The sequence below is a fragment of the Anolis carolinensis genome, chromosome 2, assembly GCF_035594765.1.
Source record: "Anolis carolinensis isolate JA03-04 chromosome 2, rAnoCar3.1.pri, whole genome shotgun sequence".
NCBI classification, from domain to species: Eukaryota; Metazoa; Chordata; class Lepidosauria; order Squamata; family Dactyloidae; genus Anolis; species Anolis carolinensis.
The window spans coordinates 26,070,096-26,086,372 of record NC_085842.1 but is presented as its reverse complement, the minus strand read 5'-3'; the positions used below and the strand labels follow the sequence as shown (position 1 = coordinate 26,086,372).

The 16,277-nt window shown below is 40.0% G+C and overlaps 1 protein-coding gene across 1 annotated transcript in view; it reads left to right on the top strand.

Annotated features, from left to right (window-relative positions):
* Positions 1-16,277, top strand: part of LOC100560903 (regulator of G-protein signaling 2) — a 57,521-nt gene that overhangs the window by 19,290 nt on the left and 21,954 nt on the right. The window contains exon 2 of the mRNA XM_016991839.2: positions 12,309-12,731. Coding sequence (XP_016847328.1) covers positions 12,309-12,731 — 423 coding nt within the window. The remainder of the gene's footprint in view (positions 1-12,308; positions 12,732-16,277) is intronic.

The window sequence follows — 16,277 nt, the reverse complement described above, 5'->3', positions numbered from 1 at the left end:
CAGCTTACTTCCATTCCTGCAAAGTGTGAAGGTACTTTGTAATGAAATACCTCAGCAGGGGAAAGAAGAGGCCAGCCTTGTTCTTCCCATGAAGCTCAAGCAAAAGTTAACTGTGATGGAAATGACAACCTCCCAAGCCTATCACTATTTTTGCTAATGTATATATTTGCTGGGAGCCCCTGGAGGCACAGCGGGTTAAACCACTGAGCTGCTGAACTTGCTGACTGAAAGATTGGCAATTCGATTCTGGGGAGCAGGGTGAGCACCCGCTGTTAGCCCCAGCTTATGCCAACCTAGCCGTTCGAAAACATGCACATTTAAGTAGATCAATGGGTTCTGCTCCTTCAGGAAGGTAACAGTGCTCCATGCAGTCATGCCGGCCACATGACTTTGTATGTGTCTACAGACAACACCAGCTCTTCAGCTTAGAAATGGAGATGAGCACCAACCCCCAGAGTCGGACACAACTAGACTTAACATCGGGGAAACCCTTACCTTTATCTTTATATATTTGCTAACTTATATTCTATGTACATTAATTTGCCAGTTTGACTGCACCTCTTTGGTGTGGGAAGGGTTATAGACATGTGATTGTACTGAGCATGTTCAGACTCAGGACTCCATTTTCTGTTCAGTTTTGCATCAGACCTTGGTGGAGGTGGATGCATGTTGCTGTTTGGTCTTTAATAGAGTAAGTTTACATCAGACCTCAGTGGAGGTGGATGCATGTTGCTGTTTAGAGACTTCAATAGAGAAGTATGCTTATGGAGTACAACTATATTTAAAGACTATGGACTGTTGATTAAGAATGATACCCTGTGTACTCAACTCAGAGAGAATCTGTATCTTATCCATAGTTGAACTTTATTAAGAAATGTGCCTGTATGGTGAATTAATACAAGGTGTTTGTGAGTAAACAAGATATGTTATTTCTCAAAGAACACTTTTTTTTATCTTTGAGTGCATATTTTAACCTAAAAGGTTTTTAAAGGGAGTGTATGTTTTGTTTGGGCAATTGCAACTGCAATATCAACTTTAAAGAAACAACCATCCTCTGCTAACCAAATATATTTTTGTAGTGGCAGGTCTTCATCCTTGGCAGTTCACAGACATGGCCCTTCAGTTTAACAGCTGAGTTACCTGTGTGCCACTATATGAACACTTGTGAATATCACTTGTTCAAAGAGTTGACTTCTAACAAGGTCATGCTTTTATTGATTAGTGGTTTTCAATAGGTGGTCTCCACATGTTCATGGAGAGTCACATTTACCAAACAGATGTGACATCATTTTTTCCCTTTTCAATAAGATTGTGATTGCCATTTAATTGCAAAAAGTTATTGCCCCAGAAAGTGGGTGCAGTAATTCCCCAAAACTGTGCAGCCTTTCCTATATTGTGTGTTTTTTATCATTACTTTTGCCTTTTTGACTGTACTTTGTGTTGCCTTGCATTTGTTCCAGTTTTTATTTGTGAATAATGTTGTGAGGAATGTGTTATATTAGTCAGTCACCCTTCTTCATTGGCTGGGGTTGGAGGCACAAAACTCCCCAGAAAGTAAAAAACCATGAACTAAAAAATTGTTCTTTTCCCACTCGAGAAAACAATTTTCTAGGAAATTCTTGGTCTTTGAACATGACTCTGTGGTTAATCTTTTCTGGAATTCGGTCATAGAATTGCATTGGAGAACCTATAGATTGCTAGAGAGATGTTCTTGCTAGAATTCTTACACATTTTTAATTAAATCTGTGAATAATCAAATCCATTGGAGTGACAACTATATATTGAATATATAGCTTTGTGCAGTAGATTTAATGTTCTTGTATTAAACATTGTTTGGATGCCCATCTCTCAGAAGTACTTAATCTAAAAAGCAAAGGGTTGGGCTAGAAGGTCTCTGAAAACCCTCTCAACTCTATAATTCTAGTATTAATAATATAACCTTACAAAGGACCCTTTGGCCATCTGTATGTTGTACATAACAGCATGTATTCTTTTAGTTCGACTTAACTAGAAGAGACTCGTTCATTCTTGAAAGCTGAATCAACACTAGTGCAAATCCCATTGATTCAATGGGTGTGCTCTAGTTAGAACTATAATGGGATTTCAGCTGTTTGTTTATGAATTAGTGATGGAAATATACATTATCTTTCACGTGGAAAGTTTGGGCATTGGACTATGACTCTAGAGAACAGGATTCGAATCCTGTCTCAGCCATGGAAACTCACTGGGTGAACTTGGGCGAGTCATACTCTCTCATTCTTAGAGGAAGGCAAAGGCAAATTCTCTCTGAGGAGATCTTGCCAAGAAAACCTTGTGATAGGTTCACTTTAGGTTGCCATAAAACAAAATTGACTTGAAAGCACACAACAACAGCACAATAACCACATAGTATTGTGATGTTATAACAACCCTTCCCATTATGACGTCTCAAGATCCCACACAGGGAGCCCATTCATACTTTATAATTGCAGTGGAATGAGCCGCGGTGGCACAGTGAGTTAAACCCTTATGCCGACTGGACTGGACTGAAAGTTAGGTTGCTGACCTGTAGGCTGCCAATTAGAATCTGCGGGACAGGGTGAGCTCCTGCTTGTCAGCTCTAGCTTTTAGCGACGTGAGAGAAGACTCTCAGCAGGATGGTAACACATCCGGGTGTCCCTTGGGCAACATCTCTGTAGATGGCCAATTCTCTCACACCAGAAGTGACTTGCAGTATGTTCTCAAGTCTCTTCTGACATGATAAAAAAAAATCCTATGGAATCCTGGGATTTGTCATTAAGATAGGGGCATTTGAAAATCTCTGCCAGAGAACTCAAGTGCCTCCTCAAACTACAAACCCCAGGATTCCAGAAAACGAAACCACAGAAAATGATTCCATGATACCATGACAGTGGAATCACACTTTGTAATGTCAGTAGACCATTTGAATAAAGAATGCTCAACCTATACCAAAATCATGTTGTCAAAAGCTTTCATGGCCTTGATCACAGGGTGGTTGTGTGTTTTCCAGGCAGTATGGCCATGTTCCAGAAGTATTCTCTTCTGACATTTCACCCACATCTATGGCAGGCATCCTCAGAGGACCGGGGTGTGGCGCAGCTGGCTAGTAACCAGCTGCAATAAATCACTACTGACCGAGAGGTCATGAGTTCAAAGCCTGGGTTGGGTTAAGCCCCCGACCATTAAATAGCCCAGCTTGCTGTTGACCTATGCAGCCCCGAAAGACAGTTGCATCTGTCAAGTAGGGAAATTTAGGTACGCTTTATGCGGGAGGCTAATTTAACTAATTTACAACACCATAAAACTGCCAGCAAAACATGAGGAAAGGAATGAGGAAGTACAGCCACTAGTGGACGGTGAAGCAACAGCTCCCCCTGTGGTCGGAATTGTGAAGCTGGAAAAATGTTAAATGCCTCTGTGTCTGTCTATACTGTATGTTGTTTGTCTGTTGGCATTGAATGTTTGCCATATATGTGTTCATTGTAATCCGCCCTGAGTCCCCTTCGGGGTGAGAAGGGCGGAATATAAATACTGTAAATATATAAATAAATAAATCAAAGAGCCTCTATGGATGCCTGCCATAGATGTGGGTAAAATGTCAGGAGAGAATGCTTCTGGAACATGGCCATACAGCCACAAAATACACAACAACCTCATACCAAAATCTCAACAAAGGAAGCTGCCTTATCTCAGTCAAAGTTTTGGTCCATTGCTCTCTGCTCACACTGTTGCCAGCTCTCCTTGTACCATGGTGGGGATTTAAATAATACAAGTATAATTAAGACTCTTTCATGGTAAAAGGAATTTAGAATCTTACTTCCTGAGTAACTGGTTAGTGCTTTGTTTGTTCACTCGTGGTCGCTTGTGCTTGTCTTGCTTTTACTGATGGTATGTAAGCTCCTTCAGATGCCCTTTGAGCAGCTAAGAAGGTCAAAAGATTTAAATCAATAGCTAACATAAAGACAAAGGTGGGGAAGAGAAGTCTAGTCTGTACAGCTGCAATGTCTTGATAATACTTCCACTCCCATGGCTCAATCTTCTGGAATTCTGGGACTTGTAGTTTAGTGAGGTCCTTGGAATTCTGCACCATAGAGCTCTAATCTGCTCTCTGCTGAACATCAGCATTAGTTCCCTTTACCAGCTCTTGCCTGGTATTGAGTGTTTCAAGAAGTACAGTAGAGTCTCACTTATCCAACATAAACAGGCCAGCAGAAGGTTGGATAAGCAAATATGTTGGATAATAAGGAGGGATTAAGGAAAAGCCTATTAAACATCAAATTACATTATGATTTTACAAATTAAGCACCAAAACATCATGTTTTACAACAAATTTAACAGAAAAAAGCAGTTCAATACACAGCAAATTTACGAATTATGCACCAAAACATCACAATGTATTGAAAAGATTGATTACAAAAACATTGACTACTAAAAGGCAGACTGAATTGGGTAATCCAGAACATTGGATAAGCGAATGTTGGATAAATGAGACTCTACTGTAATTCATTTCAGACATAGAACATTGCAGTACTGTATGAAAAGCATAGCTTTATGTGCACTTCTCAGGGATTTTTTTTAAACCCCATTCCTAGAGACAATATTTTGATGAAAAATTCCTTTTTTATGCCGCAGACTCCTAACATGCAATCGCTGTGCAGGAAACCCTATAATGTTTTTCTATGATAAATGTGCTCCCACAATTTCCATGCAAAAGCCCACATGTCTTTCTGTACAGAATAATCTCCTGTACACATAATGAGCAAAGCTGCACACAAACTACAGCAGGGAGAAAATATTTACATCTCTACTGTTAGATCATCAAGCACGTTCTGTCCTCATTAGCTACTTTGAGAATCCACACACCATTTTAGATTTTGATTTCCTTTTTAAGGATTGCTTTGACTCCATACTTAATCAAAGTGGAGATTACAGAAATCAGAACAAGACAAAAAAATTTGGTAGGATAGCTATAAAAGTTCTAGGTAAGATCCTTACATGTAAACAGATGTCATCAAATACCAAAATTAGTATCATCCAGTCCATAGTAGTTCTGATTTTTTCCCATGTAGTTGTGAAAGTTGGACAGTAAAGAAAGTTGATTAAAAGAAAACCTGTTCATTTGCTTTATGATGCTGAAGGAGAGTTCTGGAGACTCCATAGACTGCCAAGTAACCAATATAGGTTGAGGGCCCTTATTCAAAATTATTGGGACCAGAAGGGTTTTGGATATTTCGGGGGGGGGGGGGGTTGGAATACTGCATATGTGTATATAATGAGATATACTGGAAATAGGATCCAAATCTTAACATTATATTAAGTTATTTTTCATTTACAGTCAGCCTTCCACATTCACAGCGGTTAGATGCATTTTTTTTTTCATGAGAAACCTGGAGATTTCTAGGTCTTCCAGCATGATTTTATCTATGGTCAATTGCTGCTAGAGGCTGAATATAGAATCACACTGGAGGACCAAGAGGTTCCTAGAGAGGCTTTCTCTCTATAAATCTGTAGGTCCTCCAGCATGACTGGAGAACATTGACCACAGTATCATACTGGAGGACCTAGAGTAGTTTCCAATGGAGAACATTTTAAATCAAATCACTGAATGACGAAATCTGCAAAAGTCAAAATCACAGTTGTAGAGGGACAACCTTATACACATCGTTTGAAGTTCATGTTATGCAATATTTTTAATAATGTGCATGGAGCAAGGTTTATATGTATTGAACCATCAGAAAACAAAGGTTTCACTGTCTCAGTGTTGGATTTTGGATAATGTAAGGTTTTGTAATTCTGGGTACATGGTGCTCAACCTTTATATGGAGTCTAGATCAAACCATGCCTGAAGGTCAGAATGACCAAAGTGAGGCTATTGTACCTTTTTGAGACTATTGCACCTTAGGCCATATCATGAGATGTCATGCTTTTTTATATGCTCAGTTACATAACTTCCCCACCCACTCTTTAGCCATGAGCCTTTTTCCAAAACAACCTTCCTCTGGCTGGTTACAAATTATGAGCTATCCTGGAAAGTATTACAGACAAGGAAAATAATATTAGTAATGTTTAGATGAATGATAGATTCAGAAATGGGAAGCCCTCAAATGTTCTAAGTGGATGTCATCTGTTACCAATCGTATTAAGGATTTTGGAGAGACATGGATACAGAGTGAAAGAAAGAAACATGTCAAGAGGAAGGTGTGTCAAGTAAACCCTTGTTGTGACTGCCTTCCACTGGGAAATCTATGTCTTCAAGTGAAAGATCACTTGGACCCAGAATAGGTCTCCGTATTCACTTATGGATCCACCATGAAGACTCTACCCTTGGAAGTCAATTATATTCAGCCTTAAGTGTCTATGTGATGATGGCTAGATGCAGGTCCTCTCTATATGCCTCCTTCTCTTCGTTGCCAAGTCTTGGCCAAATCGTTTTGTAACGGGTTTCCCTGAAATATTTGTCACCTTGGATAGAATCCCAGGATTTGAAAGCAAAAGGACAAGATTGTAAAAGACCAGAAGATGCAAAGAGCAGTGTCTGAACCAGCAGGAGAGGGAGGTGAGAGCCTGAGTGGGAGGGGGTTTGAACTGTTCTCCCAACTTTCCAACCTGACAGGGTTCAACCCAAGCTTTTAGGACTTTATTGCATGGTGATGCCAAACCACCACAGAAGCAGGACCATCATTTTTAGTGATGTTCCCATCTCATTATGTTGTGTGGTATCCATTGCTGGTGTGCCACCTTCCTGTACTGAAAATGTCCCCAGGCAAAAGGAAAGTGGCTATCCTATTAAGTACTTGGGGTCATTGGTTGCATAAACACTACTGAATAGCAGCTCCATGCAATAATGTCCCTATTCCTAGAGCAGGTATGGGCAAACCATTAGGCTGTTAGGAATTGTGGGAGTTAAAGTCCAAAATACACAGAAGGCCGAAGTTTGCCCATGTCAGCCCTAGAGTCATCTGGGAAAAGAAGTACAGCTCTAATATGCCCACCGACGTCCTGATTTTGCAGGGTAGATCCTCATGCTTGAAAAAGTGTCCTTGACCCTCAAGCCTGGTCTTTGTTCCAGATACAAATATAATTATTGCAAACTGAAAGACATAGGAGAAGGAATGTAGATTCCAGTCATACTGGACTTTGCATTTGCATCTGATTCTAGTTTAAGCAACAGAGTTATTAATCTCACTTTCCCCCATTTTCCCCATTTTCCACAAAAGCAGAGGGAAAACGTCACCATAGGCGAGAGAAGCAGCTGTTTTATTTCTTCAGCTCACCCATTTACACTTCTGAAGATAACAGTGACATGATAATAAACCCATCTTTTACACCAAACTAGCATATGTACCTGGTGTCACCAGGGTGTTGTTAGGACCACTGCCTACTTACGTTCTCCCTTCTCCAGCTCTGAAAAGGCCTACCTCACAATGTCTCCATGTCAACACTCTGGCAAATGGTGGGCAGGCTCTCTTTGTGAGTTTCTTTTCTTCCAAAGTTTCCCTCATACACCTCCTCCATCCCTCTTTTTTCCCTTCCTTCCTTCCTTTCCTCTCATACATACATACCTCACCTAACAGCAGCTAAGGTGCTTCATTTTTTTCCCAGTGACATCACAGAGGGCCACTTCACCTAGCAAGAGCCAATCCTTCATCTAGCCACAGACAATCTCTGTTCCTTTTCATTTCCTCTTCTCTGGGCAAAAAAAATGGTGGAGGTTTTTCAGTTCAAACCTCTCAATTATTTTAAGTTGTATAATGAATGGTATGTGTGCCAAGTTTGGTCAAGATCCATCAAGCCAGGCAGAAGCCTTTATGGAACAAACCAGCAAACATTCTTGGACATACATACTTGTGGATAGATAGATAGATAGATAGATAGATAGATAGATAGATAGATAGATAGATAGATAGATAGATACTGTATAAGCCACACATAGCCTTTATTGGCATACAGCAACAACAAAATTGGCATAGAACACTGGTACAGTAGAGTCTCACTTATCCAACACTCGCTTATCCAACGTTCTGGATAATCCAAGCCATTTTTGTAGTCAATGTTTTCAATACATCATGATATTTTGGTGCTAAATTCGTAAATACAGTAATTACTACATAGCATTACTGCTTATTGAACTGCTTTTTCTGTCAAATTTGTTGTATAACATGATGTTTTGGTGCTTAATTTGTAAAATCATAACCTAATTTGATGTTTAATATGCTTTTCCTTAATCCCTCCTTATTATCCAACATATTCGCTTATCCAACATTCTGCCGGCCCGTTTATGTTGGATAAGTGAGACTCTACTGTATATACAACAAGACGCAATCACAGATAAAAAGAAAACATACTTAAAAGTTACTAATCTCAAGGATAAAATGTGCAACAGTTTCATAAAAGAATGCATCAGAGTTGTTCAGAGATAATGGAATTTTATAACACCCTTGCAATTGGGAACACTGTGAAAAAATGGAATTCTTGTATTTCATCCATATATTATCATATTTGGGGCAAACAAACAAAGAATGATGAAGGATTTAAACAGAGACCAAGTCAAAAGAACGAACCCTTTTGGAATGTACAACCTATATAACCACGGTTTCATATTTCCACAGCCAAAGAACTACGTAGGTGTTTTCAGGATGGTTTGATATTCTTCAGTCGGATGTCCTTCATTTCAGTAGAGTTGCTATTATCTATGGTTTCGTGTATCCATTCAAAGTCAGAAATCTAGGGGTCATAATGTACACTCCCTTTTAATACATTTTTTTTTAAAAAAAATGCAAATTCTATTAGCTGGCAGAGATGTGTTTAGGCGTGGAGAGAGAATTCAAACTTTTTCTCCTTTGCTGCATTTTTGAAGGGGAAAGGGAACTGAAATAGAAAACTTATTCTTCAAAAAAATAGTACTTTCCTCTCTTTCTTTCTTCTTTTAAACATCTTCCTCTGGTTTTCCTACAGCCAATAAATGCCAGCCCAAAGGGGTCAGTAAACAGATGGCTTCTCCAGATGGAGCAAATATGTCAGGTCGAGCTTACCAAAATAAAAGGAGAGGAATGGATCTTCATGCTATTTTTGCCAGCTGCCCTGATTTAGCAAGGATAGTCTCAGGGCCCTTCCACACAGCCATATAACCCAGAATATCAAGGCAGATAATCCCACAATATCTGCTTTGAACTGGGTTATCTGAGTCCACACTACCATATATCCCAGTTCAAAGCAGATAATGTGGGATTTTATTCGGCTGTGTGGAAGGGGCCTCACTTAATTCTGTGCCACCTTACCTTTTTCAATTTCTTTTAAACTGTCCCTATTCCTCTCTTCCTCTCTTCCTTTGTCCTCAGGTTATTTCAGTTGCTGCAAAGGCTTCTTCTACGTTGACATATAAAATCCAGATTATCTGATTTGAACTGGATTATATGGCAGTGTAGACTCACTTAATCCAGTTCAAAGCAGATAATGTGGGTTATTTGCTTTGATAATCTGGATTATGTGGCTGTGTCGAAGGGGCCTGAGCTGATAGCACAAAAGTCCAATGGGCAGGTCCTTTAGTGAGAATATTTTCCAAGCCTTGGCTGGTTGAATTGCGATACAGACTCTATGGATACAGAGGGCCACCTGTAGTTTGTACTCAACTCAGGTATAATAATGTCAGGGTTGTTGTATGTATTCCGGACTGTATGGCCATGCTCCAGAAATATTTCTGGAACATGGCCATACAGCCTGGAATATATACAACAACCCTGTGATCCCGACCATGAAAGCCTTCGACAACACATATAATAATGTCCTTTCCAACAGACCCAGGCAAAAGCTAATAGCCTCTACTACAGTAGCCTATGTTCTTCTTCACAGCTTTTGGCATTTTGACCCAACTCTGATATGTCCTGGCCAGTTGAATCCTAGTTTTCATCTGTGAGATGGTGGAAGATGTGGAAAGGCTGAACAGAATTTATTTTTAGTTTATGACAGCAGAGAGGAAGTTTTCCTCTTCCAGGTATTTTGGCCAGCATCACTTGACTGGCTGCGTCAAGAGTGGCCAGCAATAAAGGACTGTGAAAATTGTTCAAAACATTTGAAAGTCAAACTGTCTCTGTCCTTGATATATAAAAATCTCAGTTCAAACAAGATGTTATTTTTAGAACAGTATGGAACAATTTACCTTTAGGTGCCCTTTTCCCAGGTGCAATTGCCTTCCATCCTTCTTCCAATACCATGCCCCTTTTTTGATTTATTTTTGTCTTCAAGGTCACATGTCTGCAAATCTGAATGTCATTTGGCAGAGAGTTGGGCTGGATGACCTCTGTGGTCTCTTCTAACTAGGATTCTATTATTCTCTCCGGTCTGTCATTCAGTGATGCAAGGAAAGTTCAGCTGATCAGAATATTTACTGCCAGGAAAATCTTGTAGCACAAAAACAACAGAGACAGCATTGCTTTTTTCACACGAAGGCTCCATTTCAGTCTGGCTTCCCATCCTTTTGCCTAGGGTTTCTCAATCTTTATACTGACCCTGTGTCTGAGGGGCTAGACCACTTTCTCTGGATGTAAAGGTAAGAGAAGGAATTTCAGGGTGAGTGCAATGCCTTAGAAGTATATGTGTATGTGTGTTTCCTCCTTTACTCTTTGTTGTGCTCCTGGTCTTTTTTATTTGAATGGCATACTCTGTGCACAGGCATCATGCTTAATGGTATCACCAGAGAATGTCCCCTTTGACATCAGAAGGGGGTCTTCCCTAGATCTCAGGTTGTGATCTTGAAGTCTCAGAGCCTTGGATAATCCTAACCTTAGTAACCCAATCCTCCGCCTTTGGTTCTTGTTTACAGATCCTTCAGCTGAAGCAGCTAGTATAGATAACCCTAATTAATTCTCACTTATCCTACTTTTTCACCTGCCTTTCAGATATCCTAGGTTCTTTCTACTCCTTTGTTCCCCTACTTAGTTCTCATCTTATTTCTATTACTGTAAATTGAGTTAGATTGTGTTCAGCTAGCTGACCAGAAGGGAGAAGGTGGAGTTATGCTCTTCCCAGTAGGTTCAGGCAAAAGCAAACTGCTGAAGTATCTCCTAACCTTTTTTTAACATTGTTTTTATTTTGCATTTTACAAGCAACTTGTACCTGTCTTAATACAACCAGTAAACAGGAGTCTTTTTTCCCCTTTAGAATAAAAAGAATATCTTTTAGATACCACAACCTAACTTTTTTTGTTCTTACTTTTACTTTCTTAACTGCATTATGATGTTGCTTAGCCAAACATGATCTGGCTTTCATTTATGAAATGCCAAGGTGTATGTCTGTAGGGAATCAGTATTGCTTACTTATTTTGCCTGAAACATTTTCAGTCAAGTGATTCTAGCCTTTACAACTTGTTTTGATTTCCATTCGAATTGAATAACATGAATGCTTTAATGGGTGGCCATTCTTATTTGGGGTCCTTGGCTGAGATTGTAGCTAAAACACCAGAATATTTGGCAAAATTGGTCACTCAAAAATCTAGTAGCATCAAAAACAACAGCACATGCTTGTAACGCGTGGAGACAAAACCACATGATTGGAAGCATAATACAGTAGAGTCTCACTTATCCAAGCTTCGCTTATCCAAGCTTCTGGATTATCCAAGCCATTTTTATAGTCAATGTTTTCAATATATCATGATATTTTGGTGCTAAATTCGTAAATACAGTAATTACAACATAACATTACTGTGTATTGAACTACTTTTTCTGTCAAATTTGTTGTATAACATGAGGTTTTGGTGCTTAATTTGTAAAATCATAACCTAATTTGATGTTTAATAGGCGTTTCCTTAATCCCTCCTTATTATCCAAGATATTCGCTTATCCAAGCTTCTGCTGGCCTGTTTAGCTCGGATAAGTGAGACTCTACTGTAACTGGATAATAATGACAGCTGTTACTGGAACAATTGCACATGAGATGGTTCAAAAAGTAAAATAACATAGAATTTCAGCTTTATAGATCTGTTGAGCTGTTCAACAGTGGAATTCTCTGCCTCAGAGTGCAGTGAAAGTTCCTTCTTTGGAGGTTTTTAAACAAAGACTGGATGGCCATCTGTCTAGGGTGCTTTGATTGTGCTTTTCCTGCATGGCACAGGGTTGGACTGGATGACCCCTGTATTACTCTATTAATGTTGTGGTTATATCTACCTGGAGGAATGTTTTCATTAAAAATAATTTTCTGCACAAAAATTACGGGCACTCATTTCAGTGTCTTTTCTGATAGTATCAGAGCAGTCCACACCCTCTGACCTCCTTAGTGACCCAATTGATACATTTCTTCTTCTTTTCCCCATGCAGATGCTGAGCCCCCTACAGAAGTGTGGCTCTGAAGGCTGCCTGGTAGATTGTGACTTTTTACCCTGGCACCGGAGCAGCCTTCACCAGCGGCAACAAAGCTGTGAGGGGTCAGCGCCCGAAGACAGCAGTGAGAGGCAGGACAGGGAGACTCCTCGGCCACCCAGCATCCGCTTGGAGGTCCCAGATGTGACAGACTGCTCTCCCCATTTGCTCCAAGACCCCAGAGGGGTGTGGCGTTCTCGGAGCGAGGGGCGCTTGGACCAAAATGGGGTGCCCTGTCAAAGCAGAGAAACCGAGGAGGAGAAAACCGGCAGCGGGTGGAGTTTGCCCTCTCCGAAGTCCCTGAGGAAAGAGCGGCGTCTGCGAGGGAAAGTCGCAGCGGCAAAGGAGCACTTGAAGAGCCTCTTTGGAAGCTCGAGTAAAGTTAGTGGATCTCTCTTGTCTTCTGGCCTCCTACGCTCATCCCTTTGATCACTTATTATCTTCTCCCCCAACCCTCTGGCTTTCATGAGAAGCACAAGCCCAATCGTTTTTTCCTTTCCTTTTCCAGCTTGCTCATATAAATATTTTAGTGTCTTTGTTCCCAATGGTTTTAATCTCTGGAATTTCCTGCAGCAAAAAATGTATCCCAAGGCTAAGTAGAAAGCTGATGATCAAGGAAGGGTTATGGCAGAGAGCATGGGAGAAGAAACTCCCCAATTCTCTGGAAATCTGTGAGGTAAAATAACAGAAGGGTGTCCAGTTAGTCAGCCTGACTTGTTATTCTAAGCCAGAGTTTGGGAAAGTTACATTTTGGAGCCACTCTTCCGAGTCGTATGGCCACTGCAATCACAGCATAGATAAAGGTTGGGGACACATTGTTCTCTGGATTGAGTTGGCCTGAAGCTCCCACCAACCCAGCAGTCACCATGACAAGAGATGATGGGAGCCGCAATAAAAAATACCTACTAGAATGGCCACATAGTCCATGTAATGCCTGACCTAGAACATCATGCATTCTAGAAACTGTGACTTCTTAAATGAAGGCCTCAGGTGCGGAACATGAGTACCATATCAGCTGCAATCTTTACAGATGTCAAACATGAAACCTTTTAATGTGCCTGTTGTCCCCTTGTCCCCAATGTTCAGTTTTTTAAATATGTAGTGAGATATCATTTTGGTTTTTGATTTCACAGGCATAAGTTCCCCAATGGCTAAGGGCAATGGGTGAGAAACTGGGCTTGAATTCTTTGGATAAGAAGAGGCTGGGATTTCTGAGTTGGGGGTCATAGTGGGAACTTCAGCTATTAGGGTTTTTGGAACAGAGTGCTGTTTATGAGACCCAGAGGTATTTGGGAAATCAGAACTTGGCAGGCCTTCCCAAGCCTGGAAAACTTTCCCAAGTTTTGTGACAAGATGAGGACCTCAAGAGAGGCCATAACAGTGCAGCCTTGCGGAATTTGAGAGACCATCATTGTAATTGTTCTCAATTCAGGTCCCCAATTCCTGTGGCTTGCCTAGAGATCTATTTCAGTCATAATTTGAATAGAAGCAGCTTTAATTTAAATTTAAATAATGGTTTCTTAAGGGTTGTATTTACAGCTTGGTAAAGCATCTAAGAAATGTTTTTTACTCATTTTTTTCAAGTAAGGGATTTTCTACAATCTCCAGGTTACAAACAAGATAGGTTCTGTAGGTTTGTTTTCAAAATGAATTTGTATGTAAGTCAGAATAAGTACATTATTAAGTGTAACATATTATTATTAGCGTTGGATAGCATAGAGAAAGGTTAACACCCCTGTCGTGTTTATTTTGCTATCTGTGCCCCGTTCAGAAGATTCCACCTCACTTTCTTTTACTGTGATACATAATTAGTTTTTGAGTATTTTTTGGCTTGTTGTAAAAGCAAGGATTGGTGATAAAGCTTCAGTGGAGACACCTTTTACCCACAATAACTCTTCCAGGAGTGAATTTCTCTTCCTAGGGTTAGATTTCTTAATTGTGATTGTCATTTGTAAGTTGAATGTTTGTAGCTTGGAACTGTCTGTATTTTCAAGGTAGATCAGGATCTGTTGGTTGATTTACAGAATGATTTCCATAGGGCTTGGTCAGATCATGCAATATGCCAGAGAACCACAACAATTCTGGGACTTTATCACACAAGACAGAAGTTGTACAATTACAGCAGGATGGAAGTACCTTTGGAGGAAGCTTACTACACAACCTCATGTTTCTCCTATAATTGCAATGTGCTTGGATTGTACCTTCTCAATGACAGGAAAAAAAACTGTTAACATAACCAATATTTTGTTCAACTGCCACTCTTCCTTATGCAATAATGTCACTCTGTTGCAGTCTCGACATTGTGGTGCAGAAGAAGGAACGGAAATAGGCAGGGAAGGGAAATATGGTGGGGTGGAGAGGAGAATAGCACACGTGCCAGGGAGGTTAAATATGTGTAGTAAGAATGGTTGGTTGCAGGAATTTGCATCAAGTCAGTGCTATAATTGCACAATTGTAGCAAGACATGAAAACGATTGTTCCAATGATGATATGTATCCCTCTTAACACAGTTGCAACAAGATATCAGGCTGATGGAATAAAGTCTATAATTGATGGGTTATCAGTACCATGCTGCCTGCCTGATTGTTCCTCTTATGGAAGGATCTGCTAAACAACCCACAAAGCATTGTTAGCATTGATTTCTCATTTTGCTCCCTTGTTTATTTCACTCCCAATAGTCCCAAAGTTTGTTTGGATTTTCCTTGCTTCTCTGATTTTTCCAAAGAAAAAAACAGAGAGGGGAAAAGATTCTTTGGATATCATAATAAACAACCACGAGCCTGTGGTTTGTTTAGCTATTCCCACTATAAAATTGAGCAGTGTGTAAATTACTCTTGTCAGGATTCAGATAGTTCCCTGACTTCATATGTTGATGTTGTCTGAGAATAGTCAATGACGTCAGAAGTGTCCATGGCTAGGGTTCCTCTGTATAGAGCAAATATGTTGTGAGGTTGTGATATTTATTGCTGTGTTCTCAGTTTTTATTTTACACATCCAATTGATGTTTCTGTCATCCCAGAGTGTTTTCTAGCAGTTCCTGGCTCCACTTTATCCCCACCTTTTAGTGCCGTGGTGGTGCAATGGGTTAAACCCTTGTGCTGGCTGGACTGCTGACCTAAAGGTTGGGTTACTAACCTGAAAGTTGCTGGTTCGAATCCGCAAAATGTGGTGAGCTCCCATCTGTCATCTATAGTTTGCGGGAACATGAGAGAAGCTTCCCAGCAGGATGGTAACACATCCGGGCATCCCCTGGACTATGTCTCTGTAGATGGGCAATTCTTTCACACCAGAAGCGACTTGCAGTGTATTCTCAAGTTGCTTCTGGCATGATAAAAAAGTGGATATGGTTTTTTAAATTTTAGATTTATCAGAACCAAAGATATCCTTTGCTACTTTTTCATGTTTTCCTTTATTTTTTGTTTAGAGTTATAGTACAGTGGGTCAGTCAAATGATATCTTGTTCTGATCAGTCTTGGGGTTGCCTATGCACTTCTGCTTGGAAAGATGCAAAATGTAAATTTGTTTTTGCAACTTTTCCCCAAGTATACATTTTATACAGCGACTAAAGTGCATTTGTGCTCACTTTATGTATTTCATATTTTTAAACAATATACATTTTGGAATATTTGTATTTAAAAGTGTTTATGATTTTATTACACATGCCTGGAAACTGCAAATCTTTTAGAGAAGGTGCACTTTATCTCTCTGAAAGACCCTGTATGTATGAAATAGATTATTTCTACAAGGTTCTTGAAACCACCAATTCCCACCTCCCCAACTATATATCCTTAAGCATGATACGTTCTTGTTCTCATATCCTCAAGCATTTCAGAGATGAAAACGGAGACACTTGTAGCCAAGCAATATCAGAGTGCAGTCAAGTTGGCAAAAGTTATGAATATAATCTAAGATAACACTCCTCTATGA